This window comes from Lampetra fluviatilis, chromosome 2 (genome assembly GCF_964198595.1).
Source record: "Lampetra fluviatilis chromosome 2, kcLamFluv1.1, whole genome shotgun sequence".
Taxonomy (NCBI): domain Eukaryota; kingdom Metazoa; phylum Chordata; class Hyperoartia; order Petromyzontiformes; family Petromyzontidae; genus Lampetra; species Lampetra fluviatilis.
In genome coordinates, this window is record NC_136276.1 from 29,744,882 (window position 1) to 29,771,947 (window position 27,066).

General features: G+C 46.4%; 2 protein-coding genes across 3 annotated transcripts; one reads left to right on the forward strand and one right to left on the reverse strand.

Annotated features, from left to right (window-relative positions):
* Positions 1-531: 531 nt before the first annotated feature.
* Positions 532-11,591, forward strand: DNAJC27 (DnaJ heat shock protein family (Hsp40) member C27). Of its 2 annotated transcripts, none has more exons than XM_078873377.1 (8): positions 532-781; positions 1,614-1,712; positions 2,929-3,011; positions 3,960-4,029; positions 5,041-5,205; positions 6,125-6,247; positions 6,495-6,655; positions 8,136-11,591. In XM_078873377.1, exons 1-8 carry the CDS (start codon positions 635-637, stop codon positions 8,266-8,268), a joined length of 981 nt encoding a protein of 326 aa, XP_078729503.1. In that variant the 5' UTR covers positions 532-634; the 3' UTR covers positions 8,269-11,591. The 2 variants fall into 2 exon arrangements, with proteins under 2 accessions (XP_078729503.1, XP_078729513.1); XM_078873387.1 differs by lacking the exon at positions 532-781 and adding an exon at positions 798-971.
* A 245-nt stretch (positions 11,592-11,836) lies between these two features.
* On the reverse strand, positions 11,837-26,832 carry LOC144945103 (F-box only protein 16-like). The gene is given in 10 exon segments (XM_078873364.1): positions 11,837-12,375; positions 12,377-12,673; positions 14,292-14,397; positions 15,924-16,168; positions 20,188-20,352; positions 21,970-22,176; positions 23,504-23,539; positions 24,952-25,055; positions 26,212-26,259; positions 26,718-26,832. Coding segments are annotated over 8 exon segments (1,236 nt in total). The 5' UTR covers positions 25,051-25,055; positions 26,212-26,259; positions 26,718-26,832; the 3' UTR covers positions 11,837-12,294.
* Positions 26,833-27,066: the final 234 nt, after the last annotated feature.

Below are 27,066 nucleotides of genomic sequence, written 5' to 3' on the forward strand. Positions count from 1 at the left end.
TATCATTATTTCTATTATTTTATTATTTTTACCTACGTGACTTTACCGAAAAAACCTAAGAGTATGAATCCTTGCAGTCACGAAAGCTTCAAATCTAGAATTGAACTCGAAACAGTTATCTTTAAGCCCCGCCCACCCCCCAACACGTTCCATTCATTGGCTACCACATTCAGAGAAGCCCCTCCCCCTTAACTTGTATTTAAGAGCTTGTTTCTTGGAATTTTGCCTCACTTGATACAATAAATTTAGCTGTGACGGTCCCACCTGATGACGGAGACTTGTGTTGCCTCCGAAACGTCGTGATTTATTATTTTATTTATATTATTATTTCTATTATTTTATTTCTATTATTTTATTTCTATTATTATTTCTATTATTTTTATTACTTATTTTTATTTTACATCTACGTGACTTTACCGAAAAAACCTTAGAGTTTGAAACATTGCCAAACAAATTCGCTAAATCGCATTGACCACGCCCCCTCCCTTCCAGGGCCACGAAAGTGCAGCGCGCGAACGTCGCCCCATGCTGAGTCCGCCTTGTGGCGGCGGCGGCGGTGGTGGCGGCCGATTGCGTCCCGTGGTAGCGGCGGCGACGGCTTTGGCAGTCTTCTCTCGCATCCAGTCAGCGGCGGATGCTCGCGCAGCGACGAGCGAGAAGCACACACACACGGGGACGAGCTTGCGCGGCGGCCGGAGGAGACCATGGGCGGGTCGCGGACGTGAAGGGAGTCGGGCCGAGGCGTAGGCGAGCGGCAGGCCCCGTTGGCAAGGGGGGTGAGGTAGGCCGCGCGGTTTGATTCCGCAGCGCGGATACGCGTGGGGCGTTGATTGCATTTGTCAGTGCGGATAAGCGCTTGTCACTCGGCATCGCAAAAGTGTAATAAGCGGTACGCCTCGTTCGCGTGTGTGTCCCTCCACGTGCAAAATACGAAAGTATGTACACGTCCCATCAACAACACGGCCCCTTCTGTGAGTGCATAAATTCAGCCGCCATTCAACACACGCACACCTGTAAAGGAGTTTTGACATTCCAGTGTCTCATCAGCACTGAAGCTTGAACTGACAGATTTATTGAAATTCAAATTAAAAATGGATACTGCATAATAATGAACGTCATTGTGGGGAATATACGTAACGAACTAAATGAGCATAAACTTGCCTCCATTATAAGAAGTTCTTTAACGATGTTTAAATGCAAAAGTTGGAGGTGCGTCTTGCATTCAGGTATTTGACCTGGAACCTGGCTCTGCAAGTGACACAATCCGCTCAGCGGTCAATCTATTTGTTACTCGGCATGTGTTCCACTGGGTCTATACGCCACTTGTATAGGAGCCAGAGCCAGTTAATCTATGTGCCACTCGCTCTGACACCCATTCTAATGTAGGTAATGTTTTTATGTAATCTTCGCGTGTCTCTTTCATTGTTGTAATTGGTGCTTTCGTTTCTAAATGTGTTTATTAGCTCCTTGTTTGTGATAGCTTGAATGATATCCAGAGTCTATAAAAGGCTCGAAAAATATTGTACTGTTATTAATATGTAAGAATAAGGAAATACTTGTTTTTCCTGGAAGCTGGTACATTTTAAATACAGTAACTCAAACTTTGTGCCCAGGAGGAGGCGATGGACTCACACAACTTGGCCAAGCGCAAGGAGGTGCGCAAAAGCCTTCGTGTCAAGGTCATCAGCATGGGCAACCCGGAGGTCGGCAAGGTGACCAAAAGATTTCATCACCAGTGGAATCTAATTGGGAGGGTCTCATTGAGACCACTGGAATTACCAGAGCATCTCGTTCCTAGAGTTCATCACGAGGGTATCGGTCCCAATATCTTTTGGGACCGATACCCAGTCGAAACGTCGTGAGGATTTTTATTGTTTTATATTTGTATTATTTTATTATTTCCCTTCTACGTGACTTTACCGAAAGAACCAAGAATACGGTCCCAATATCATCGTGTTACCAAGGTATTATCACAGGGGTGTCAGTCTCATCATGCAGGCCAATAACTATCGTTAATTTACTTTTTTTCAGCATGATTGATAATTGCATGGAAATATTAAAACATAGATTGGTTGCTGCAAGTCTTTAACTGTCTAACGGTATAAATAAAAGTCCTGCCCTGTGTGCGCGTCTTTGTGTGAACATGCCACACTCACTAATGAGACCTGCTACCGGTGTCTTACAATGGCTCCGGCTGAAAATTTTACCGATTATATTCACGATTTCATCAGGTTTGGAATCGATAATAGAATCTGAAAATGAGTATTGATCATTTATGAATGGCCCTATTGATAGGCATGGAAACACCACCAGAGTCTCGCTTCATTATGATAATTTACCATTTACACCGTGCATCCCATTGCAATACGAGGTGTTTTGTTGCAAGGGACCCCCAGTGGCAGCGGTCCTTGTGAGGCACAAGGGGAAAACGGCACCAGCCAGAAAGTGGGCATTGGTCTGCCAATAGGGGGAGATACTGCTTTGTGGCTTAGGCACAAGGGGAAAACGGCACCAGCCAGAAAGTGGACATTAGTCTGCCAATAGGGGGAGATACTGCTTTGTGGCTTCCCAATTCAGTATTTTGTGAGTACGGTAATTTATCAGATTTGGTAAATCTGTACCATGATGCCGGCACACACGGCCTACTCATGTTCACGCGATCTTTAACGTTAACTGTGAAACAGGCGGCGCTTATTTATTTTCAGCACGGTTGGCTACATACAGTGCGAAAGAAGTTCAACATAAATACATACATATGTAAATTACACTCGGCAGTATCAATCAGGGCGGGTGCCTGGCTTGAACTGTGGACCTCTGCAACAAGAGGAAAACGTGCTCGCGGCCATGTCACCGCCCCCAGCTCTGCCTCGTCTGCCAACCCCCGTCTCTGCCGTGTTCCTCGTCCCTTGTGCGTGTTGTTCTGTGCAGAGCTGCCTGATCAAGAGATACTGTGAAAAGCGCTTTGTGCACAAGTACATGGCCACCATCGGCATCGACTACGGAGTCACCAAGTGAGAGTCACCCCCAGAGTATATAAAGTTGAGCACCATTGATCTCCATTGTATTGTAGATAAGCTACTATTACAATTGAACAGTTACTGGCATTAGAATATTTACATGATTAATAAGCTTTATTTTATATTTAAATATATGTTGTAATAATGTAACTGTGTATCCTCATAACATTCATATTGTATACTTTATAACTTAAATTATGAATAGAAACCTTTTCATTTTACAAGCAGTATGGAAACGCGCTCGGCAATGTCACTGATTCCAGGAGGGCTGAGTAGTGGTGGTGTAGTGGTTAGCGCGCTGGTCTATCAACCCAGCTACCAGAGTTCGATTCCCAGCCATGGCTGATATTCAGTTTTCAGTTTCATTTATTTGGTATAGCCCTGTGAGCCATTCGGCTCTTAAATCGGGTGCAACCGCAACAAACAAAAATCAAAAACATGAACAAGAAAACATCTTAAAGTGAATATGTGACTATAAGATGTTTTCTTGTTCATGAATATGTGACTATGTGCAAACAGAAAATCCAAGAAAAGACAGCAAAATATTGCAGAAAAAGCACCGTACACCAACGCTGTGTGCAAAAATCCCAGTGGGATGGAAATCAAACAACAACCACAAGACAACTTAGATTAAGGCCATCAGTCTAACTCCGTACTACAACTAACAAACATGGCCAAACCAAAAATACGTTTTCGAAATCAACAAAATAAAGCCATAAAAACAATGTAACAGTGATCATAGGAACTGTGACCGAATTTTCACAATAAACGACATAAACAACATGTACCTGAGTGATACCTGAACTGGTCCTGAGCCCACCACTTCACCAACCTGCTCTTACCAGCATGCTAAAGCAACCCCCAGTCAACGGACTGGTGAACCGGTCCCTGATGGTGTCACTCGACAATAGACTGACAGACCATTCCCTTTATGTCATCCAGGGTCCACGTTCGAGACCGGGAAGTGAAGGTGAACATCTTCGACATGGCTGGACACCCGTTTTTCTACGAAGTGAGTCCAGTCAAGTGCCGCATCCCCAAGTTGGATTGCTGACAATGGTACACAACAGCACCAGTATCAGTTTGTTTCTGCTGCTAGCCTGGACCCTACCGAGGTTAAATTGCCCCCTAATGAGCAACTGGTGCTGTGTGGTGACCATCGGCAATCGGGAGATTAAGGAGGCCAGACGTACGTGGTGCAGGCCACACCACCACCTCTTTCCGCACCTCCAATTAGCGCGGTTGGTTATGTACGGAGTGAAAGTTCAACGTACATACATTCACACGAGTGCAGTTTCCGGCTTTAATAATAATAGTCCTGTATTTACACAGGAAAGCCTCACTCCATCTCAATAATGTTTCAGAAGGATCCTGCATTGGGATGTTAACTTTCAGAAAAATAAGTTTCCCGTGCGTGCATCTCCATGTACATGTCTGTTTTTGTGGGGAGCAGTTGCATAGTGGTTAGCGCAGTGTAAAATATCTGAACTAGTCAACAGCCTCCAAAAATTCCAATCAGCTTTAAATGAGTACCTAGTGCAGGGTGTAAACGTCACTACCATGGAGGCAAAGGCGGCCACACCACCCCCTCGTGCTGTGTCAGCCTTAATCGACTCTTGCCAACAGAATTTGTTCCAATGGTCGATGACTTGCTGAGGACTGATATATAGGCGGATATGTGCAAAGGTCAGATGTGTGAACGTCTATAGAAAATTACAATTAGACCATGCACAAACTGGGCAGCAGTAAAGCACAAAACGTTTAAGCAAGGGAAATGTCTTTATTGCACTTTAAAGGTAAGAAAATGTACATGAGATTAAGATTATATCACTGTTTTTGAAAAGGTCGGGTTTGTGAATATTGAAAATGACAGTTACAATGTGCACAAATCATGCGCTGGGCTTGGGCGGTTTGTTGGTCAGAAAAATGTGCAATGTTAGGATACGCAACATTGTAACGTATATATGTATGTGCCTGCACGCGTGTCCGTGTGTTTACACTTCTTTGTGCGTGCGTGTGTTAGGTGCGTAATGAGTTCTACAAGGACACGCAAGGTGCACTGCTGGTATTTGACGTGGGCTCGCGCGACAGCTTTGACGCACTGGACGGGTGGCTCGCCGAGATGCGGCACGAGATGGGGCCGCATGGCTCGCCCGACGACGTGCTGGTGGTGGTGTGTGCCAACAAGGTGCGCCCGGGCACTCGCTGGCACGTGTACTCCTGCACACACCGCAGAGGTCGCAATCGGGTACCCGATACCCGGACCCGGCCGGGTACGGGTAGCCGTTTGCGACCCTGGTGCGGCCGGGTATGGGTACGGGTAGCCGCACGTGACTCGCCCCAACCAATGAGTGAGAAGGCCGTGAGTCACTGGTGAGTAACCGTTTATCACTCATTTCCCAACGTCTTGTCTCTTCTCACAATTCAAGTTCCTAGAATCAACCCACCCACGCCTGCAAACATGGCTTCATCCCAGAGGTCGCAATCGGGTACCCGATACCCGTACCCTACCCGATGCCCGGCTACCCGTACCCAACCAGGTACGGGTAAGGAATCAAAACCCGTTTGCGACCTCTGACACACCGACACACGTACACGCACTGATCCCCAGGGTGGAGGCTGAGAGTAAGGCCTTTGCTTTTTAGTGGCAAGCTCCAGATTCGGCAGCAGTTTCCCAACTTCTCAGAGTGAGCAGCGATTTACAAGTCATCAACATGTACAAGATGGTTGATCAGTAGCGAGCCAAACCTTGACGACACAGGCATCAATCAGACTCCTTCTGTATCTACCACATGGAAATGTTTTGCTGTGCAGTCATGGAGAGCTTCTCAAACTCCATGATGAATAGGGAATGGCTCTTGACTCCTGATCACATGACTTAACATTCAGGGCCTTGACAATCATTAAGATCCTGAATTATTGTGATCCCAAAAGCTTGAAGAACAACTCAAAGCCCTGGTCTCTTGCCTCACATGTACACACATACTCATATCCACACATGCACACATATCAACAGTGCACGATTCTCATATTTCCCTATACCAATGGTCAGTGGATATCGTCTGGGTTAAATCAAGGTTTCTGTGTTTGTTGGTTTTTCCATGCAGGTGGAGACAGGACGGAGGAGGGTGGTGGATGACAGTGAGGGGAGGCTCTGGGCGGAAAGCCGTGGGTTCCTCTACTTTGAAACATCGGCGCAGACTGGAGAAGGCGTCGGAGACATGTTTCAGGTGCCTGTGCAAGTCTAGGTACACATTGATGCTACAAGAAGTGTCCCAAAGCTCGCCGGTATTGGTCACAGTACCATCTCATGTGTTGTGGGTTAATGAGCACTGGACATGGTGTGCAATTAGTCAGCATTTTCTTAAATACTAATAACTAAATGAAAATGTAAGACTTGACCAAAATCTCACCAGTTTGTCGTCGTCTACACCGAGACTAAAGCAGAAACGCTGACCTAAGGTAACGCTGCCGCAGACGCTGTTTGCGGCGATCGTGGAGCTGTGCGACAATGGCGGGCGGCGGCCGACCCCAGCGGTCACCGTGGGCTTCACCAAGGAGCAGGCTGACGCCATCCGCAGGATCCGCAACAGCCGCGATTGCTGGGAGATGCTGGGGCTGAAACCCGGGGCAAACAGGTGCAGGTCACGTGCTCGCCACGCCCTCGACACGCACAGCCGCTGCTGCTGCTGTTGCTTAAAGGAAGACGCAACTCGAAATTCGTCGTGTCTCGTCGTACTGTAGATACGATACGGTACCATGTAGCATCTACATGCAACCACATCTCGGGTCGCGCAGTCGGTCATTGGTTAGAGAAGAAGATGGATGGATGGGGAAAGGGAGTTTCTTGAATTTGGGGGCAGCAGGAGAGATTGAGCGACTGCCCACTGAGGGAAGGTTGACCGGGGGGTTTCAACAAAAGGGTGCGTGGAGGGGATGAGAGGAGAGGAAGGAGAGTGTGTGGAGGGGAGTGGGTCGATGTAAGAAGGGAGAGGCAGGGAAGTAGAGTGAGATGAAAGAGCAGAGTTAGGTAGGGGTGATTTTATGGTTAATTTGAAGGCACTGAGTACGATATCAAAATTGACCCAGGATTGGATTGAGAGCCAGTTGAGGGTTCGACTTTAGCCATGTAATGATTGCTTAAGCCTTCATGCACTTCAACGAATTGTCGTAATTCAACATCATGATTCGTTTCAAGAATCATTGTTTTTTTATATGCTTTTCAACTAATATTGAAAGCGTTAATGCATGAGCTCATTCTGTCTGTAGTGGAGAGTAGCAATGGTTTGTATATATTACACAATATGAAAATATTTGTATTTTTAAGTAATGTAGACAACCTCGAAAATGTATCCGAGGATTAGCCAACCCATGGGAAAAAAACTCTAAATCATTAATAATATTGCATATTGACCTATTGCAATAATGTCACACGCGATGGCCAAAAATGAATGACTTGGACTTACCACGGTCTTGCCTAGATTCCTTATTCAGGGAGGTGCAGGGCCTTGGACAGTGCAACCATGCGAGGCAGACCTCGACCAAGGGAGGACCCTGGGTCTTATAACTGCATAAATGTAAAAAAAAACTAAACGAGATGACATCGTCACGTGATATCGCACACCGTGTGTTTCTCCTGATTGATGCCATTAACTATGATGCTTTCATTATTAATTAGTATTTAATGGAAATGCGCTTGCAAGCCTGGTGGCCTCGGGACCAGGCCGGCCTCGCCTGGTTTATCTGCTTGGGTCCCCCCGTACCTTCCCGGGAATCAAGGCGAGACCAGGCTAGGTCCAAGTCACTTAGCCACAAGCTAACCACCGCCACATAAAAATGAATAATACGTGTGTATACTATACTATTTTTTTATGTCTCTTTTTTGCATACAAATATATTTGTGTATGTGTCTATACGTTCAGTGTTGGGGAGTAGTGGTTAACACACTTAACTACAAACCCGGTGATCGGAGTTTAATTTCCACTCCCAGCCAACATCGGTGACGTATATCTGAACCGGTCCTGGGCCTCTCTGAACTCTGCCTTAAATGAGTACCCAGTGCGGTGTGTGTAAACATCAGCACTGAATATGTATGTATGTGCGTGCGTGCGAGCATAGGGATGAGATTAACAAGGCGTACCGCAAGCTCGCAGTGCTGCTGCACCCGGACAAGAGCGTGGCGCCTGGCTCGGAGGACGCGTTCAAGGCCATCGTGAACGCACGCACCGTGCTGCTACGCAGCTCCGACTGACACCGCCACCGCTGCGGCACCCGCAGTCTCAACAGCGCCAGCAGTGACGGCACCAGAAGTGACACAGATGTGACAAGAGACAGGGTGCTAGTGAACGAAGCGGTGGTCCCTGGCACTGAGGTACGCGGCAAGCCGGCGCAAGCGAGATCTGGAGAAGGGAGACGGTTGTTGGCGATCGGTTGCGTTGGTTGCACCAAGAAGTTTCACTGCTGTACGAGTGGATGTGAGTGCATGTCGTGGTGACGTCACCGCCACTTAGTGGCGAATGGCGGTTGTTGTACCTGTGAGTGCCTGTATGTTGGTACTTGTTTAAGAAATGCGAGTCCCTTTGTGTGAGCGTGCGTGTGTGAATGAGTGTTTTATGAACGTATGCGAGTATGTATTTTTAACTTCTTTCGCACCGTACATAGCCAACCATGCTAATCAGAGGTGCGGTGTTGTTAATGTGCCGAGTGGATGTTAGTACGTGTGATAATGCGTGGATGTTAGTGCGAGTGTGTGTGTGGGAGAGCTTATGAGTGGATGCAAGCAAATGTTCCGTCCATGTGGACACGCACGTGGTCGAGAATGATTTTGGTTGTGCGTGATTTGTGAGCGTGTTTGCGTGCGATCACTTGCAATCATAGGCGACACCACTGGGGGACAGTGGGGGGCTATCGTTCGTCCTTAGAAAAGCAATAAGAGTTGGGACAGGCGAGTGAACCAAATTACCGACTTGAGTTTAACGGTAAAGTTTCAATATAACTATTACGACGTATTTTTTTACTGTTCAAATAAACCTGGTGGTACATTTAACAATGAATGTACACAATCATGTTTAAGTTAAAACGTGTTGGTGAATAGGCACTGTAGCTGAGGGGAAAGGACATTATGGGTCAGTAAGTGGTTAGGGTTGTGATTTATGTTTCTTTTCAGTTGAACATAAAAAAAATGTGTACTTAACAATGAGTATTACAAATTAAAAGTAGCTTTAACTGTTAAAAGAAATCACACTGTATCCTTGATCTAGTAATCGTAATCCCCATGACCTTTGAGGGAGGGTGGTGGAGGCTGCGGTGTCTTGATGTTACTGAGATATGCATGACATCACTTTATTATCACAAGGTACCACGTGATCCCATTATATCACCTGTGATAGTGAATGCATTTTCACGTGATCGCACGTGATCTCATAGCACTCAGTTCCTCCTCTCGCTCTTCCACGGAGTTAAAAACAACAACAAAACCCTGTTCACTGAACACAGTCCGATGCCAAATTCGTACTGCTCAAGGCCTGTAAGGGATCGTGGAATTCCAAAGCCAATCGTGTAGACTTGTTTGAGGGTTATTATTTAATGTTCATAGCTCCAGAAAAGTTTATTTTTTAACTTGTAATCACTTTTTTTTTATCACTGAAAATGCACGCCTTGCTAATCTGATTTTAAATGTGTACACGTGTGCCTTACACATGCATGCACAGACATACTGTACACATGTATAATGTATGTGCACATGTGTCTTCGTGCATGTTTGTGTGTGGACCTGCATGTGTACGTATCGATACCTATTTGTGCGCACACATACATTGCATGTAATTGTGTGCACATACACATTTGCGCGTGTACGTATTTGTGTGTATGTGCATACATGTGCAACGTGCACCAAAAACATTCACAACTCCGGTATTCGAGTGTAAACCAAATGTGTGGGCTGGCCATCTTGTTAGGATTTGTGTAATCTTAACGGTGCTATATTTGTAAACTAAATTCGAACAGGCATTAATCAATTATGAAGAAGAAAAAAACAACTGTTAATACTAATAGAACATCTAGAATTTGGCGTGTTATATACGTATATACTTGTTAATGAATATAGCTCATTTGATCACGTTTTATGAAGGAAGCTTATGCACAGCAAGCGATAGAGGCACTGGCGATCCTGCATTGAGCAGCAGTGTGTGAATAAGGACTGGGATTTTTCTGACGGAAATGTAAAACTCTGTCATCACTAGAAACATCTCAACACACAGGCTTGTGAGTGTGTTTGAGGCGGGAGCCGAGAAGGAAATTATGGATACAGGGACTGTTTGTGCGGTGGAGTGGGTGGGGTGTGTGCATCTCGGTGAAGAATCCCTTCCATCGGCAGTGCCTCACTCTGTGGCTTTAAAGCCGATGAAGTAGAAATCAATTTTGAAGAAGGGAAGGAATTGGTATCACATTTACTGTAGAGGTGTTACTGTGGTTTTATTGAACCTGCCTTGAGAAAGCAATGTTGACTTCAGTTAATCATCAATCGTTACCCGGTTGTGCAGATAGGAGTTCAGTAGCATAGCAACAGCATCCAAAATATTACCTTTATTAAGGAAAGCTTTATCAGGAAGTTTTTGTGATGTGTCTCCAATTCTAGATATAACACTAACATTCAACAGAGACTAAATATCTTTACCAGGAAAGAGTAATAAAAAAAAGTGACTCAACAGAAAAGGGTCTGTGTTTCAGCACACTAACATATGATTCAGGTTTCTCAGCCTACGTGTTTCTTAACATATTTTTCAGCAGCATTTATTTAAATAGGCGAACTATGGACTAGCTTTAACTTCTCGTTTAATTTCTCCGAGTCTCATTAGCAGGACATGGTTTGTTTAATGCTGCTGAGTTGCCTGATGTTAAATGCAAGAACTCTTCCCAAACACTATGGTCGTAGACAATATGTAGTTCTTCAGGAAATGGTCTGCCAGGGGCGAAGATGGTGGTAATGCCAGAGGATGGCGTGTGATGTCTCCCAAAAGGCCGTGATACACTTGAGAAGTTTAGGGCAATCGTCAACAGAAACACATTCACTCAAAGCAACCGTGGCAACTTGGTACCACAGGCAAAGTAACAAGTTATGACTGGCCAATGAACACGGTTACCAAGTATCCTTGATGGTTTACAGAGCATGCCACCTTGTTGAGTTTTTTGACATGTGCTCTGATGGGAAGTTGCAATCCCAATTGCTCATTCGACGAGCAGTGATCACAATTGCCCAGATTTGGTAAAATATTGCGATTGATGATACGCAACCTTTGCCAGTGATGCCAGCAACGATTGCCCAGGTTGTCATTGCCTTCACGGATCTCTCATGCATATGCCAGGCAGCGTTCCATCTTGTGCCGCTTTCAAATGACGTTTTACTACGTGACCGTTATCGGAGTACGACAGCCCACACTCGCAGTGGGGGCATGAAATCTGGTCTCAAGACTGGCTGGTCGACCTGAAGCACAGCAGAACTAAAAGGTTTGATGGTGGTTGTACGGGCAACACGGGGGCCAGCAGTGCGCTTATTGTACTTGGAAGGTAGCACATTTTGTGTTATTTAATAATAACAATACTCAATAGAAAGTGTGTGTGTGTGAGAGAATGTATTTTATTTTTATCGAAAGCATTTTCCCATTAGCTCTTAAAATTGAGTGCCACAAAGCTGTATTGTACATGCAATATTAAAGAGTGAAGTATTGGGCCCTGTAATGGCCAGCAAATTGTGTTTGTATAAATGATCTCACTTAAAAATTCTTGTCTCACCTTGTTATATTCTACAAAACGAAGTCTGGTTTTGAGCTTAAAATGTCATGTTCAGGAAGAAAATAGTTTTTTATTGCAATCTGAAAATGTGATTAATGAATATAATAATTCATAGAAATTAAATAAAAACTGGCATTTCAAATTGCTGCCAAATGGCTGCAAGGTGCATGCTCAGTCCTCACTTAATCCATTAAGCTATTAACGATGCATTAATTCAATGATTAAGATACATTTTTAGGCTCCCGAGCTATCGAGTCGTGTGAGCACTGAACATGATTTACGCATATTAAAGGCAAACGATATGCAAGTGTTATTTAGGTTAACGGACCAAACAATACTGTAAAAAAGTTATGGCAAAAAATGTACCTTGTGCTGGAAAGGTGAAACATTACAGCCCTAACATCCAAAATCCTGGCTACACTCATCTCTCATAGCTCACCAATCATCAGTAAAATAGAAGACATGGTAACGACCGCGTAAAAAAAAACTACGCATCATTATATGTTTCATGCACTGCCCTTGGCTGTTGCTTCACCCCCTTGGCTCCGTCCAGCGAGAATGTCTGTAAACGCGACATCCTGCGTCACCGCTACCCCCAGGCTCTCCTCCAGTGTTGCTCGGTCGCCCTCCACTTCCCTTGGCCCCACCTCGGGGCCCGGAACCAGGCTGCCCCTCTCGAGCCCCCACCTAACACCCACGCTGCCGCCCGGCGTGGCGGAGGGCGGGCGTCGAGCTGGGGCAGGCCGGACGCCGGCGTTGTGTTGTGCATCCAAGAGTGGCGGAGGGGTCTCGCCACGGGTCCCGGCCCACGCGGGCCTCTGTCTGCCGCTGGTCGCGACAGCCTTGTCCAGGGAAAGCAGCGCTACCTAGGATTGGTGGGGGGGCGGTTCAAGTACCAGTTCAGTGATTGGGTTAGTATTAGGAATAGTGTTTGTATTAGAATGGAAGAAAGCGTCTCGTCTGGGTTTCAGATTAGGGTTATGGTCTCGGGTGGGATTAGAGTTTGGGCCAATATTAGTGTTTTGAGAAGCATTCATGGTGAAGCTCGGGCTTAATGTTATGGCCAGGATTCAGAATTACGTCAGGGTTTGGATTCTGAACACATTCCTGCGGAGGGAGCTGGTAGGAACGTTGGGTTGCTCGGTCAATGGCCAGGGTCAACGGCGGCGTAGTGTATTCTGCAAATATGGCCGACTGTGAGGGCGGGCACAAGCCGGCGTGAGTAGGTTAAACGTTGAGTTTTATAAGGGCACCACGGGGTAACCAGCCCCTCCCCACAAAGCCCCACCCAGCCCCTCCCCACCCTCCCCGCCCAGCCCCACCCTCCCCACCCAGCCCCTCCCCATCCAGCCCCTCCCCGCCCAGCCCCACCCTCCCCACCCAGCCCCTCCCCACCCAGCCCCTCCCTGCACGATGGACGGACGGACACAATAATCCCCTGTGGGCTGGTGTAACCAGGAGGTTCCTACCAGTATTAAGACTACATGTTAAGGTTACAATGTTTACAACTGCATGTTCAGGTGAGGTTTAGGATATGGGTTGGGTTTTTGGGTAAATATTAGGATCAGGTTTAGTAAGGTCATGGTTCAGATGAGGTGTCGAGCTACATTATAAGATCAGTGTCAGGATGTGGTTAAAGCTATGGTTGAAGTATTCTTTGGGTCGTTTGGTAAAGTGACGTAGATAGTAAAATAAAATAAAAATCACGACGTTTCGGAGGCAACACAAGTCTCCGTCATCAGGTGGGACCGTCACAGCCAGATTTGCTGCATCAAGTGAGGCAATGATTCAAGATGTAATCCCTTAAAAGCAAGTTGAGGGGGGAGGAGAGGGGGGCGGAGCTCATCAGAATGTGGTAGCCCCCTCCCTCCCGATACGTTCCATTCATTGGCTACCACATTCTGATGAGCTCCGCCCCCCTCTCCTCCCCCCTCAACTTGCTTTTAAGGGATTACATCTTGAATCATTGCCTCACTTGATGCAGCAAATCTGGCTGTGACGGTCCCACCTGATGACGGAGACTTGTGTTGCCTCCGAAACGTCGTGATTTTTATTTTATTTTACTTTCATTAATTTTAATGTTTTACCTACGTGACTTTACCGAAAAAACCTAAGAATATGAATCCTTGCAGTCACGAAAGCTTCAAATCTAGAATTGACGTAGATAGGTTCAAAGAAAATAACAAAAAACTACGACGTTTCCTGATGACAACCGCTTGTGTTGCGATCAAAACGTAGTTTTTATTTTCTTTGAACCTATCTACGTCACTTTACCGAAAGACCCAAAGAATATGAATTCCTATGGATGAAGATTAGGGTGAAGCTTGGGTAAGATTGGGGTCAAGGAGATATGGGTTTGGGGTCAGGATATGGGTTTGGGCTGCATGTGTTGGGTTGGCCTACTGGTGGCATGTGTTGGGCTGCATGTGTTGGGCTGGCCTACTGGTGTCATGTGACGAGTACTGGGTTGTCGTATCCCCTCACCAGTGACTGGGCTTTCCGTAATTTTCCGGATGTCGAGCGAGGCTGTGAGTCGGGGCCCAGGGAGGTTCTACCCATGTCAGGAGCAGGTCCCCCTCTTCTCCACCGCCTGAGGTGTTCAGACACAAAAACAAAGATCTCTTGTGTAGCTCACATGGACTTTTGGGGCAAGTGCTGTTGGCAAGCACCTTTTGAGGCCAGAATGGTGCCAGAATGATCACGTAAGTTGCACTGTACCTGGCCACCTTTGTCTCCCCAGTGCTGCTATTTACACACTCTGGGGTGGCCAACCTGTAACAGACTAAGAGCCAAAGATTACCCTGACTTCTGCAAAGAGCGAAGTGAATATATATTCGTATATATATTGACTGGCTTTCGGTACAACATGGATGGACATTATTTGCCATTGTGATAGTCGTTCTACGTTATGCCCCTTCAATAGAGCCGCATGTGGTGGATTAAAGAGCCGCACGCGGCTCGGGAGACACCGGTTGGCCACCGCTACACTATATGTATACACACACAAACACAGATATGTGATACTCTTTGGTTTTTTAGGTAAAGTCACATAGGTAAAAAATAAAATAAAAATAAATAAATCACGACGTTTCGGAGGCAACACAAGCTTCTGTCTTCAGGTGGCACCGTCACCGCCACTTGATACAGTAGTTTTGCTGTGACGGTGCCACCTGAAGACGGAAGCTTGTGTTGCCTCCGAAACGTCGTGATTTATTTATTTTTATTAATTTTTTTACCTACGTGACTTTACCGAAAAAACCAAAGAGTATGGACCCTTGCAGTCACGAAAACTTCAAATCTAGAACAGATATATGATGTTGGGCCATTTGTAAAAGCACGTTTATTCAAAGGCTTCTCGGTGCCATCACCATGCTGATCAGTGTGGGTTGAAGGCAAGGGGCACCAATAAGTCTGTCACTGCATGTACCGTCGATAAACACCTGCAAAAGTCAATATTGCACATGTGCAAGGGGATGGTGGCATCGGCACCATTTGTTCTCAATCAACTTTGTCTCCCCTGATCTGCGGGAAGCCCAGGGCAGGTTGAGATATCAATTGCCTGCATCTGAAGGTGTTGCATGCAATGCCATGGGAACCAAATTACTGTCTATTAAAATCCTTAAAATAGATGCTTAGAACTGTTCACCTAAAAGTGCTATAAATACAATAAACCATGTTTACCAACGTTGGGGCGACCCCTACAATACCAACAGGGTATTGCAATGATCCAGTAGTTGGATCGTCTGTATGGATCATTGACATGACTTCCTCAACAATTTAAGATGAAGCCCATAAATAAAACGGCTTTTGTAGATGCGTACCAAGGCTGGGTAACATGTTTCCCAACGTGGTTCATCATAAGAGATTGTTGGGCTAGGATACGCCATAATGTTGACGATGAAAACGTACGTGTAATGAGTTAGACACTTTGTTCAATGGACAAAAAAAATACTTTTGTTTGGGTGAATTGAGTGCTCTTGGATGGTGTTTACAACAGGAGGACCACGAGGCCGATATCCTGGGTACGTATCTACAAGATAAGGGCTGTTTGTATTTTGGGTTACGTCTCCCTCCGAGTACATGACAGCGAAGTGGTGGCATGGCGACAAGACGCACGCGAGCTTGGTGGCGTCCACGGGCTCGTCGTTGTCCAGATAGTTGTAGCGCAGGGTGTCCACGGGCCGCGGGTTCGACGCGCGCCAGGGCGGCATCTCCCTGCTGCTCCCCCGTGTGCCGCCGCCACCCCTCGCGGACGTCAGCATCATGGATCTTGAGCCCGGCACGAGCCTCCCCTCGGCCTGGCTGTCCAGCCTGGCCAGCGGCTGCACGTCCGCCACAACCAGAGCCTCCTCGGGGGGTGTCTGCATCATGTCATCATATCAATTTAACACTTTCCCATTCCGATGACGTACGTGTGTGTCATCAGTTTTTCTTTTGATTCAGTTCCATTGACGGAATCGAATCGATTCCTAACGAAATCGGAAAACGCCGTACGGGAGGGCGTGTGGCACGGTTTGGCACCAACTATCACAGAGTGCGGTTGTGTCGCTACAGTTCTCTGCGGTGAGTACAATGCCTTTAAAAACAACGGCGCTATGCCTCTGAATAAAATGAACGCTATTCGCTTGCACGTTTCCGAGATTCAGCGGTGAACGGGACCCAGCCTGCAGATGCCTCGTAATGGGAAAGGGTTCATGTTTATACCGCTATCCCCATGCTCTCGATCTCAAGGAGGCCTATGGCAGGGGGCCCCCAGAGGTAGCTGTCCCTATCAGGCACAAGGTAAATGCAGCACCAACCACTGAGTGGGCATTCGTCTGCTGGTAGGGGGCGATGTTGCAATGCGGCTTTAAAAATAAGTTATTTTCAAGTGATTTATGCTATTTGGAAACATTGCATCGTGACGCCGGCACACATGGCCTACTCCGTTTCGATTAATTTTGAAGGAGCTTTAACGTCCAATTTGAGGCAGACTGCATTTTTTTAGGTTAATACATTTACAGTATTAATCGCATGGCTACGACCACTGCACACGACGCCATTGTGATTCATCATGGCACCTCGACTCAACACGTGCGATCCACCAACCCTGGCCTCCACAGTGCGGAATGACAGGCGTGCGCACGACACTCATCAATGTAACCATTATCGTTTATGTCAATATCGACGTCAATAAGCATGATAGCAGTCGTCATCGTCAGTGTCATCACCAGTGTCATCACCATCGGTATCATGACTGCAGAAGTAGTTTCCTGCCATTTTTTGCACGTGTTCTGACGGGTGCACTGAGGAGAGAATTTTGAGTGGACATTTCTTCATCTAAATACATAATTACTGATAACTCTGTTGGCAGATAATTGACACATTTTTTTTTTCACCCTAAAAGCACTCTGTGAATGTGCTCCCAGTATGGCAGGGTATGGCGTGTGGCCACTGATCCATAGATGGCAGGCAACAAAATGTACGAGCCCAACCAACCCGGCGTTGCGTTACCGCATTTCTGATCCATGACGCGTTCGCATGGTGAAATGTTTCACTTGTTTATTTTTGTAAACACGATCACGACGCTTGGCCTACGGTTTGTTCCGACAAGGGCGGCCATTCATTGCGAGTCACTCGATATTTATGTTTTATTCATTACTCGTGCACCGTGCTCCAGCCAACATGCAGGGAAAACTTTCAACAGTGGCATTGGCAGTGGAGCTCAGCGAATTAACCCTGGTTTAGACATTTAATTATGCATCGGGCTAATGGAAATGTCCCTTATGCAGAACAGAGAGAGGGAGGGCCATAGATTGATGACCTTTGTTTATGACCAGGTAAGAATCCACTGAGATGAGCTTCTTTTGCAAGAGAGAATTTACAACAATGTGTCCAATCCACTGCTGGATGAAATAGTCCAAAAGCCACGTTGGTTGGTGAAAGGGAGGCCCAGGACCAGTTCAGATATCACTCACCACTGATGATAGCCGTGGCTGGGAATAAAACTAAGGTTGCCGGGTTCACATCACATTGAACATTATTAGCTTTAAAGAGATTGAATTTTTGGCTAAGTTCATGTACAATATATACGAGATGTATTATGTGATGTATTGGTGCCAAAATAAATTATAATAAACACCAAACAATATGATAACATATAGGTCAATAGCCTCAGGGGCTTCTGGACAAATGCTTTCCAGGAGCTTTTGTTTGACAGGCCTGACTTGATGACACTCAGAATGTCCAAATTAGTGCAGAGTTTGCAAGCTTGAAAACAATTCTGCTGGAAAACATTGCTCCTGAAGGGGCATAGACGAAGTGTTGAAACAGCCCTTCATCTCTTTTGTTAAAGCATCATACGTACGCGTTTCTACTAGCAAATACTAGGTAACAATTGATACAATTGAAAAAATTATCGTAAATGTAACATGTTTGAATTAAAATGATAAACCATTGGAACATCTGAAACATTCTAGTGTACAATACAATTTGGATTTATAGAGCATTTAGATGTGTGCACATTTACTTTATAGAGAGAAGTCATTCGTAGGCAGAGGAAAAAAGTAAGGGCTTAGGCCTAGACTTGAACATGGGCAGGGAGTGTCTTACGTTGTAGGAGTAACATTAGTGACATCACTGTGCAAACAGCTTGTGTTTGTGAATACAGGTGGCTCCCATTGCCTTGGTAAGCAGTCGGCATTGTAATGATTCACACGACTGAAAGTTTGAAGAATTGTTACGATTCGAGGTGAGAGTTCAATCAAGAACAAATTGTCTCGTTTGTACCGTCCCCTTTGTACTGTCCTATTCGTGCAGTCTCGTTTGGACATTGTGAAAAATAGCTTCATAGCTCATCGGATTCTTCCAGTCTAAATAAAGATTCTGATTCTGTTTGATCTTGCTATTGTTCCATTACAGCAAGGTGTCTCACACTCCAATTCTCGTGGCGACCCACTAAGGCATGCCTATTCGCCTAACCCATTTACAAAGCTTCGCCATCTTCTTGGTTCTTTCGGTAAAGTCACGTAGAAGGGAAGTAATAAAATAATAAAAATAAAACATAATAAAATAAGATAATTCTCACGACGTTTCGGCTACAACGCAAGCAGCCGTCACCTGAAGACACCTGAAGACGGCTGCTTGCGTTGTAGCCGAAACGTCGTGAGAATTATCTTATTTTATTATGTTTTATTTTTATTATTTTATTACTTCCCTTCTACGTGACTTTACCGAAAGAACCAAGAAGATGAATCCCTGCAGTCACGAAAGCTTTAAATCGAAAAGCTTCGCCATTTAAATACAAAGCAAATGATTACACCAAGTACACATCTGATGATTATTGTTAGGGTTAACTCTAACCCGATTGTAATTTGAATTATCATTCCTAAACGTGTCAACCCCTTACCAGTGCCTACCTTCTTAGAGACCAACTCAGACCTTACTGGTCACCCCGTGCCCTTATACATCTCAACATTCATCCTACAAAGTCCCATCACAAGGGAGACACATAAATAGAAAACTTTTTTAAAATCAATTTCATTTCCAAGAATACGGGTAAACCGTATGGGTTGACAGCAGAGGTCGCAAACGGGTTTTGATTCCTTACCCGTACCCGGCCGCACCAGGGTCGCAAATGGGTACCCGTACCCGTACCCGGCCGTACCCGTACCCTACCCGTACCCGGCCGGGTACGGATAGGGTACGGTTATCGGGTACCTGATTGCGACCTTTGGGATGAAGCCATGTTGCAGGCGCGGGTGGGTTGATTCTAGGAACTTGAATTGTGAGAAGAGACAAGACGTTGGGAAATGAGTGACAAACGGTTACTCACCAGTGACTCACGGTCTACCCGTACCCATACCCGGCCGCACCAGGGTCGCAAACGGGTACCCGTACCCGGCCGGGTACGGGTAGCCGGGTATCGGGTAGGGTACGGGTATCGGGTACCCGGTTGCGACCTCTGGTTGACAGGTATGCATTCCCTATATCATGTGGGACAACAACAATCTCCGTTTGCCACTAAGTGGCGGTGATGTCACTACGGCACTTGTGCCAGACTAGGTGCACTTTGAATCACCGTTATCTGTGTCACGTGGGATGTGTTTACCAATCATCAGGCAAGTGCAGGGTATTACGACCTAATTTCTATTGTAATGAAGGCAACTGGTAAACATGGATCGCCAGGACCAGAGTGTAGTAAACCCTGAAATAAACAAGAGATAACATTTGCATATCATGTGTAATTAAACATATTCTGCAGGTATCACGAGTGTAATAATCTACTTTTAATTGACGAGTCAATAGATAATTGCACACCTACTAGGTGTGGCGATGACATTTTCCATTCACACCACTGATGCGCCATCCCAGTTGGTGTGAAATCGGAGAACAAACTCACCTTGGGCCTCAGGCAATGCAGCTCATGCACTGCCTGGATGTAGTGGCGCTTCCAGAGGCCCTGCTCAAAGGGCGTTGGCGAGAAGCCCAGGCTCCAGCCGAAGCGCAAGCACTTGGGCATCCACAGGCAGTCGCTCTCTGAGAGGTGGCGCCAGTACCAGCAAACCTGGCCCACGCACACACAAAGAAAAATATCCCCCATAAAGCCTTTAACAGACTGTTGGGGCAAGTGCTGTTCATGAACACGAATGAAGGCCAGCACGGTGCATGAGGTGGTGGTGAGGCCAGCACCACGGCCGACCGTCTTTGTCTCCCCAGTGCTGATGTTTACATACTGCACCAGGTACTCAAATTGAGGCAGGGTCGATCTAGGAGAGGCCTACGACTTGTTCAGATATCTGCCACTGACATGTCAGCAGCATTGGAGATGTAAAATATACATTTTTACTATGTAAGGATTTGCAGTTGTGATGAATAGCTCTGTGATGTGTTTTGGAGTTGTCCTGTGTGTTGGTTGGTAGCATGTCCCATGTTTCACTCCACGTGCTGGGAGCTTCCTCAGTTCCTCAAGAAGTTCTTGAAGTTACTGAAGAAACTCCCAGCGCATGCAGCAAAAAATCAGACAGTTCGTAAATAAATCTCCAACATGTTGGGAAAAAAACGTTGGATTTCATGCCGAACAGTACAACCAGAAAATAGATCAGGTAAAATGCATTATTTTTATTATTAGAATCTGGCATGCAAATTGTAAAGTTTGAGCAGATTAAAGTCGATGCTGGGCTGTGACATTTCACAGGTCCAGTTGTGGCGCTGAGAGAAGAGGCTTCGCTGTAGAGGAGGGGTTGAACTGTGAAATTCCACAGGCAGGGTCTAAGGTACGCTAACCCTTCAGACAACCCCATGCATGTAGAAAACATCTTCTGTGCCTTCTCTATTTTTCTTTGCTGAATCAGCCACAACCCCAAATGCATGGTTACGTGGGCAAGTGATCCAGTGGGCAGATGAGGGAATAGGTGAGTGAACAGGTTGGCGAGTGAGTGAGTGAGAAAAATGAGTTTGGAGTTTTGAGTGTCACTCCTCCCCGGATGTGTGGGTAATTTCAGGGTACTTTGGTTTCCTCACAAATACTGATAAACAATTTTTAAGATGTCTATTGAGACTCAGAAAGGCTTTCCTAGACAAATAAAATGCATTGTTTTTTTTAAAGTGAGCAGGACCTAATGTACGGCATTAAACTGTGGTATAGGACAGTTTCTGAACTTGTCATCATGACCCTCCAGGGTCTGTGTTTTTATGAACACCAATATTTTCTACTCATATGCAAACAAAGTTAATGCATGTTGCATGCACCTGATGATTGATAACAACAGAAATCTGGAGCGTGGTGTAGAGTACAGGTAAAATGCACTTACATTCACAATGACTACGCAATGGGAACCAGCGACTGAGCAGGTTAACCAACTGGTGGATCGGCAAAGCAGATACAACTCAAAATCATATAACTCAAATAAAGTGGACAACAAAAAGAGAAAAAGACTCAGGCACATTTTGCCTTAACAGTTTTTTCTCTGTCATTGTTGTATATCTTGTCTACATTGTACCTTGCAACCTCAACATTGTATTTGGTCTGCAGTTACTTCCTTCCTGAGTAATTATCTCAAATACTGCTTTGTTTTGGCACCTCAAGATGCACTGCATGGGAGGTGCAGTATCGATATTAATTCATGATGATGCGATGAGCAAGTGGGTGGGGGACTGAATGGACGAGCAAGCTGGTGCTGACCTGTGCGGCACGGCAGAGGCTGCGCGGGTCAAGGTGAGCGAAGATATAGAGGCAGAGCACGCGCGGGAGGGCACGTGCCGGATCTAGTGCACGCTGAGGAAGCGCCGAGCTCAGCAGCGCCTCGCAGTGCCGGAGCTGGCGTTCGGAGCAGAAAGAAAGCACCTCCTCGAGAACGCGGCGCCGCTGAGTATCCGTCCAGCGTTCAAACTTCTCTCGCGCCAGCCAGTGGGAAGGTGGGGGGAGAGGGATAGGGGGGGGGGAGGCAAATGAGATGGACGAGGAGGGTGGTGGAGAGTAGAGAGTGACACGAGAATGAATGGCATTTGAATTTCGTCTCATCTCATCAACAGTTTTCCATCCCAGGTATCCCATGAGCTTGTCAGAGCGAATGTTAAATTATGAGCAATGGACAGATTATTGAAATATTAAACAAAACATTTAATGTGATGGAAACTAAATTAAAAATGAAGGGACTGTATTGGAAGTTGAATACAATCACAAATACAAACTTCATAACATGAATTATTCACGGTGCCTTCTAACAGAGTAGTCAATGCCTCCTATTTTTTTTTTATTACCCAGGTTACTTAGGATTAGTGTAAACTGTAATTTCCAATCTATGAATGAGTTCATCTTCCTACCCCAGCTCACTGAAGAAGAGCCATTGCCAAAAACGTTATCCCATAATAAATGTGAATGTTAAATGCCAGCGTTAATCCTTTTCATCATTCCTTCCCCCCTGTTCATACGAGCGGTTTATATTTCCACCTTCCCGTGGGCACAATTCCCTTCCCATCCAAACCTACGAGCTACTAAAATGAATCGGGTTTCTGTCCATTCCTATGTGTCATGTCTGTTCCCATCTCTTCCCCTCATATTTTAACACTTATTCCCATTCCTGCAGAGCCAGTGGGAACCCATCAAAGTTCCACTTTCTAGGGAGAGCGCTGGTGTCGTTTGGCAGACACAGCTGCCACTGACGCTTGTTGTTATAATCTATGTTTTATGAGGTCCAATGCCATCACGAGGTTTATTCTTATATTTATGCCAAAATGTAAGCGTTTGATTGGGGGTTTATTTGCTACTCAAAATCTATTAATGTAGGGAATCCCAAACGCCAGACTTCGTGATTCACCACAGTATGCCTTTTCCACGTATGTCTGGGTTCTCATTGCGAATACAAATTAAATGTTTACACGCCACTGCGCACACCTGATGATCGGTAAACACGTCCCACGAAATGAGAGCGCCGATGTGTGGTTGAATAAAGCGTTTACTGATCTACCGAAGCCCGTATCCATAGCAGACAGGCTGACGAGCGGGGCAAGGCAAGAGGCCAGGTAGGTCAAAATGTGTGTTGCCCTCTCCTCCAGTTGGGCGACAAGCCGACACTGCAGCGGGCGCCAGCCAGACAACGCTCCTGTCTACCGCCCACTCAGGGTGCGGGGGGGGGCAATGGGGATAGGAGGGGGAAGCTGGCAGATGACTTTGGGAGGCAGGTGCTGGCAAGGAACGATGAAGAGCCAACTCTCACCCATTTGGCGACCAGCTCCCGCCGCTCCTCAAACACCTGCCAGATGCGAACAAGCACACGCACAAACACAAACACAGCAATCGGTGGGAGGCATCAGCAGGATTTATTTATAACGACGTGCTGACGTGGAGGCTTGCTGTGAGTGTGCATGGATCGTCATTGTGCTGGCGAGTAGAATGAGGGTGTGACATGCACATTTTACGCGTGTAGAGGGGTTTGTTTTAGGTAGAACATTTTTTTCCCCCAATTTTGGTAAATTAACACGATTGCACCGTTTCTTGTTCATGAGAAAATCTAATTCGTTTTAATGGTAATCAAGTAAAAAAAAATTTTTTACTGATTTTTTTTAGATGTCTAAAATTGGTTTAATGGATTTAATCTTATAAGGGGTTCTAGTAAACATTTAAACATCATAACAATCGGCAACTAGTTGTAGAGGTGAACATTTGCATAATTATAAACAATGTTTGATCAAATTTTAAAAAAATCATTATGGGAATTGTACAATATTACAACCATGGACATATTTTACAAAACCAATGCACTTTATTTATAGAAAACCGAGAACCCATTGAGCAAAATGTCTGTAATGAAAGGGAGACGTAGGATGCACATACAATGCAAAAGGAAATGTACATAACGCACAATATCATTGCACATTTGTCAAGACACGTGACCGTGGGGTGACACCGGTGTGGGTGGCCCTCAACCAGGAGTGGAAATTCCACATTCCTGCCGCAAGTTTATCCACTGCTCACTTGGTAATATTGACAATTATTCAATGACTGGCGAAGGTATTTTTTTTTATTTAAAAACATCTCATACTTCTTGAATGCCACTCCAGAGACCCTGAGTTTGCTTCACTGAACTTGAAATGAGACCGAACTCCCCCCCCCGTCCCCCTCTATTTCCCCCCTTCCTTCCACGAAGAAAAGAGATCTGACGCACGTACCACATAACGCTACGGTCCTACACGTCCACGTTGGTTGGCTGTCCGAGCCGCCTATCCCGCTATAAGTTTTATACCATCCCCCCCCCCCCCCCCAGTTGGATAAATAAAAGTAATAGAAAATAACACATTGTCCTGCGGAGGGAGCTGGTAGGAACGTTGGGTTGCTCGGTCAATGGCCAGCGTCAACGGCGGCGTGGTGTATTCCGCAAATATGGCCGACTGTGAGGGTGGGCACAAGCCGGCGTGAGAAGGTTAAACGTTGAGTTTTATAAGGGCACCAAGGTGTGGCCAGCCCCTCCCCACCCAGCCCCACCCCAAGCCCCTCCCCACCCAGCCCCTCCCTCCCCACCCAGCCCCTCCCTGCACGACGGACGGTCGGACACAATAATCCCCTGTGGGCTGGTGTAACCAGGAGGTTCCTACCAGTAAAATCTCATACTTCTAATTGGATGCCCAGTGTGTGTTTATGAGCAGGAAGATGAGTGGCCGAAGTTACCTTGTCGTTACTCGGCGCGTGGTTCAAGGGTGTCCAGGTGCTGAACTTTGTCTGCATCTTCGCCGCGCCGTTCACTTGCTTGGGAGCTGCAAACGCCATCGGATCTACGTCAGAGGAAACACAGTGACATGCAATTTGTAATATGCATAGAGCATTAAATACTAACGAAAAAAATCCATATTTCTGTCCATCAGCCAATTGGCCTTCTGAATCAATATTTTTACGTGTGGTCACCGGTCCAGAAAGCCCATAGGCTGATGGACCACTTTATTTTCTCGTGTATAATCGTATTAACCGTAATATACCACAACACAATGTATTTATATACATTCAGGTTGGTCGGATGAGGTAGATTTGTGGAACTCCCAAATCCACAGGACTGCGAGACAGATGACCAGGATGACCAGGAGATAGCAGTACAGAAGACCTGTGAGCGTCATCCCCTCATATGCTTGGTGGGTTTGCTCTAGGTATTGTGTTAGCTTCCTACCACTCCTTTGAAATTAACCTGCCCAAACATTGCAATGCAGTATCCTCCAGATAGGGAGTCTTGACATGTGCCAAGGCTTTCCTGGATGAAGTTTATAATCCGAAGTATTTAATCCGGCCGAACGGCACGGTGTTTGGAGCGCGTGCCTTGCAGCCAAAAGGTTGCGAGTTAAAACACAGCCGGGGATTTACTCAGCCCATCACCTGTCAAATACCGACACAATGAGTACCCATACTCTTCGGTTTTTTCGGTAAAGTCATGTAGGTTAAAAAGGAATAAAAAATAATAAATTACTGTAACAAGTGTTACAGTACCACGGGGTGACCAGCCCCTCCCCACCCAGCCCCTCCCCACCCAGCCCCTCCTCACCCTCCCCACCCAGCCCCTCCCCACCCAGCCCCTCCTCACCCTCCCCACCCAGCCCCTCCCCACCCAGCCCCTCCTCACCCTCCCCACCCAGCCTCTCCCCACCCAGCCCCTCCCCACCCAGCCCCTCCTCACCCAGCCCCTCCCTCCCCACCCAGCCCCTCCCTGCACGACGGACGGTCGGACACAATAATCCCCTGTGGGCTGGTGTAACCAGGAGGTTCCTACCAGTAAAATCTCATACTTCTAATTGGATGCCCAGTGTGTGTTCATGAGCAGGAAAATGAACACGTGTTACAGTAATTTTTGCTGTGACGGTTCCACCTGAAGACGGAGGCTTGTGTTGCCTCCGAAACGTCGTGATGAAATGTATTTGTCTTCCTTTTTAACCTACGTGACTTTACCGAAGAAACCAAAGAGTATGAATCCTTGCAGTCACGAACGCTTCAAATCTAGAAAAAAATCAGTACCGCATAGTGGGTTAGACAACAGAGGCTGCTTTGTACAAAAAAAACCCACTTCTGTCATCGGAATGTGGAATTTACACCATTGAATTATCATGCTTGAAAATAGACGATTGCCCCGACACGTTCACTTGACCTGCAACCACTTTAATCTGAACAAAATGATTAATATTATAAATACAGCAATTCAAACCGAGTGGACCCAACACTCATTGGGGCATGCTCGTATCCAAGTCAAAACAACGCTGCTGCTGCTGTTGCTGCTGCTCAAACGCGCAATCTGCGTCGACCGCTCTCAACCAGCCGGTGGAAACTCGTCGTTCCCGTGGCGAGACAAAGTACATCCGCGGCATATTAATTATTTTAGAGACCCGTAAACCAGCGCGGTCGTGCCCCCTGCTTCCCCCTGCGCGCGATTGCAACACTGCCGTGCCGCAATAATTTACCGTCAGCAATCCTCTGGCCGGCGATGTTGATCGCTTAATGCTGCTTTCTGACAAAAAACGCTAAATATTTGAATGGTAAATCGTGAAAGCGACCACCATCACCACCACCACCCACGCGTTTACCTGCGCGTCGCCACTCCAACACCGCGCTCCGCGATTGGTCGACAGCGAGAGCCCCGGTCGCCATGGGAACACCAATGGGAGAGCGCGGGGAGACAGAGGGGGGGGGTGCGGGAGATTCGGGGTGTGGTGACGTCATTGTTGTAGACACGCCCCGCGTCTCGGTAGCCCCGCCCACCCACGCTGCTGACTCCGCCCCCTGTTCACGCTTTCCAAGTACAGGGACTTT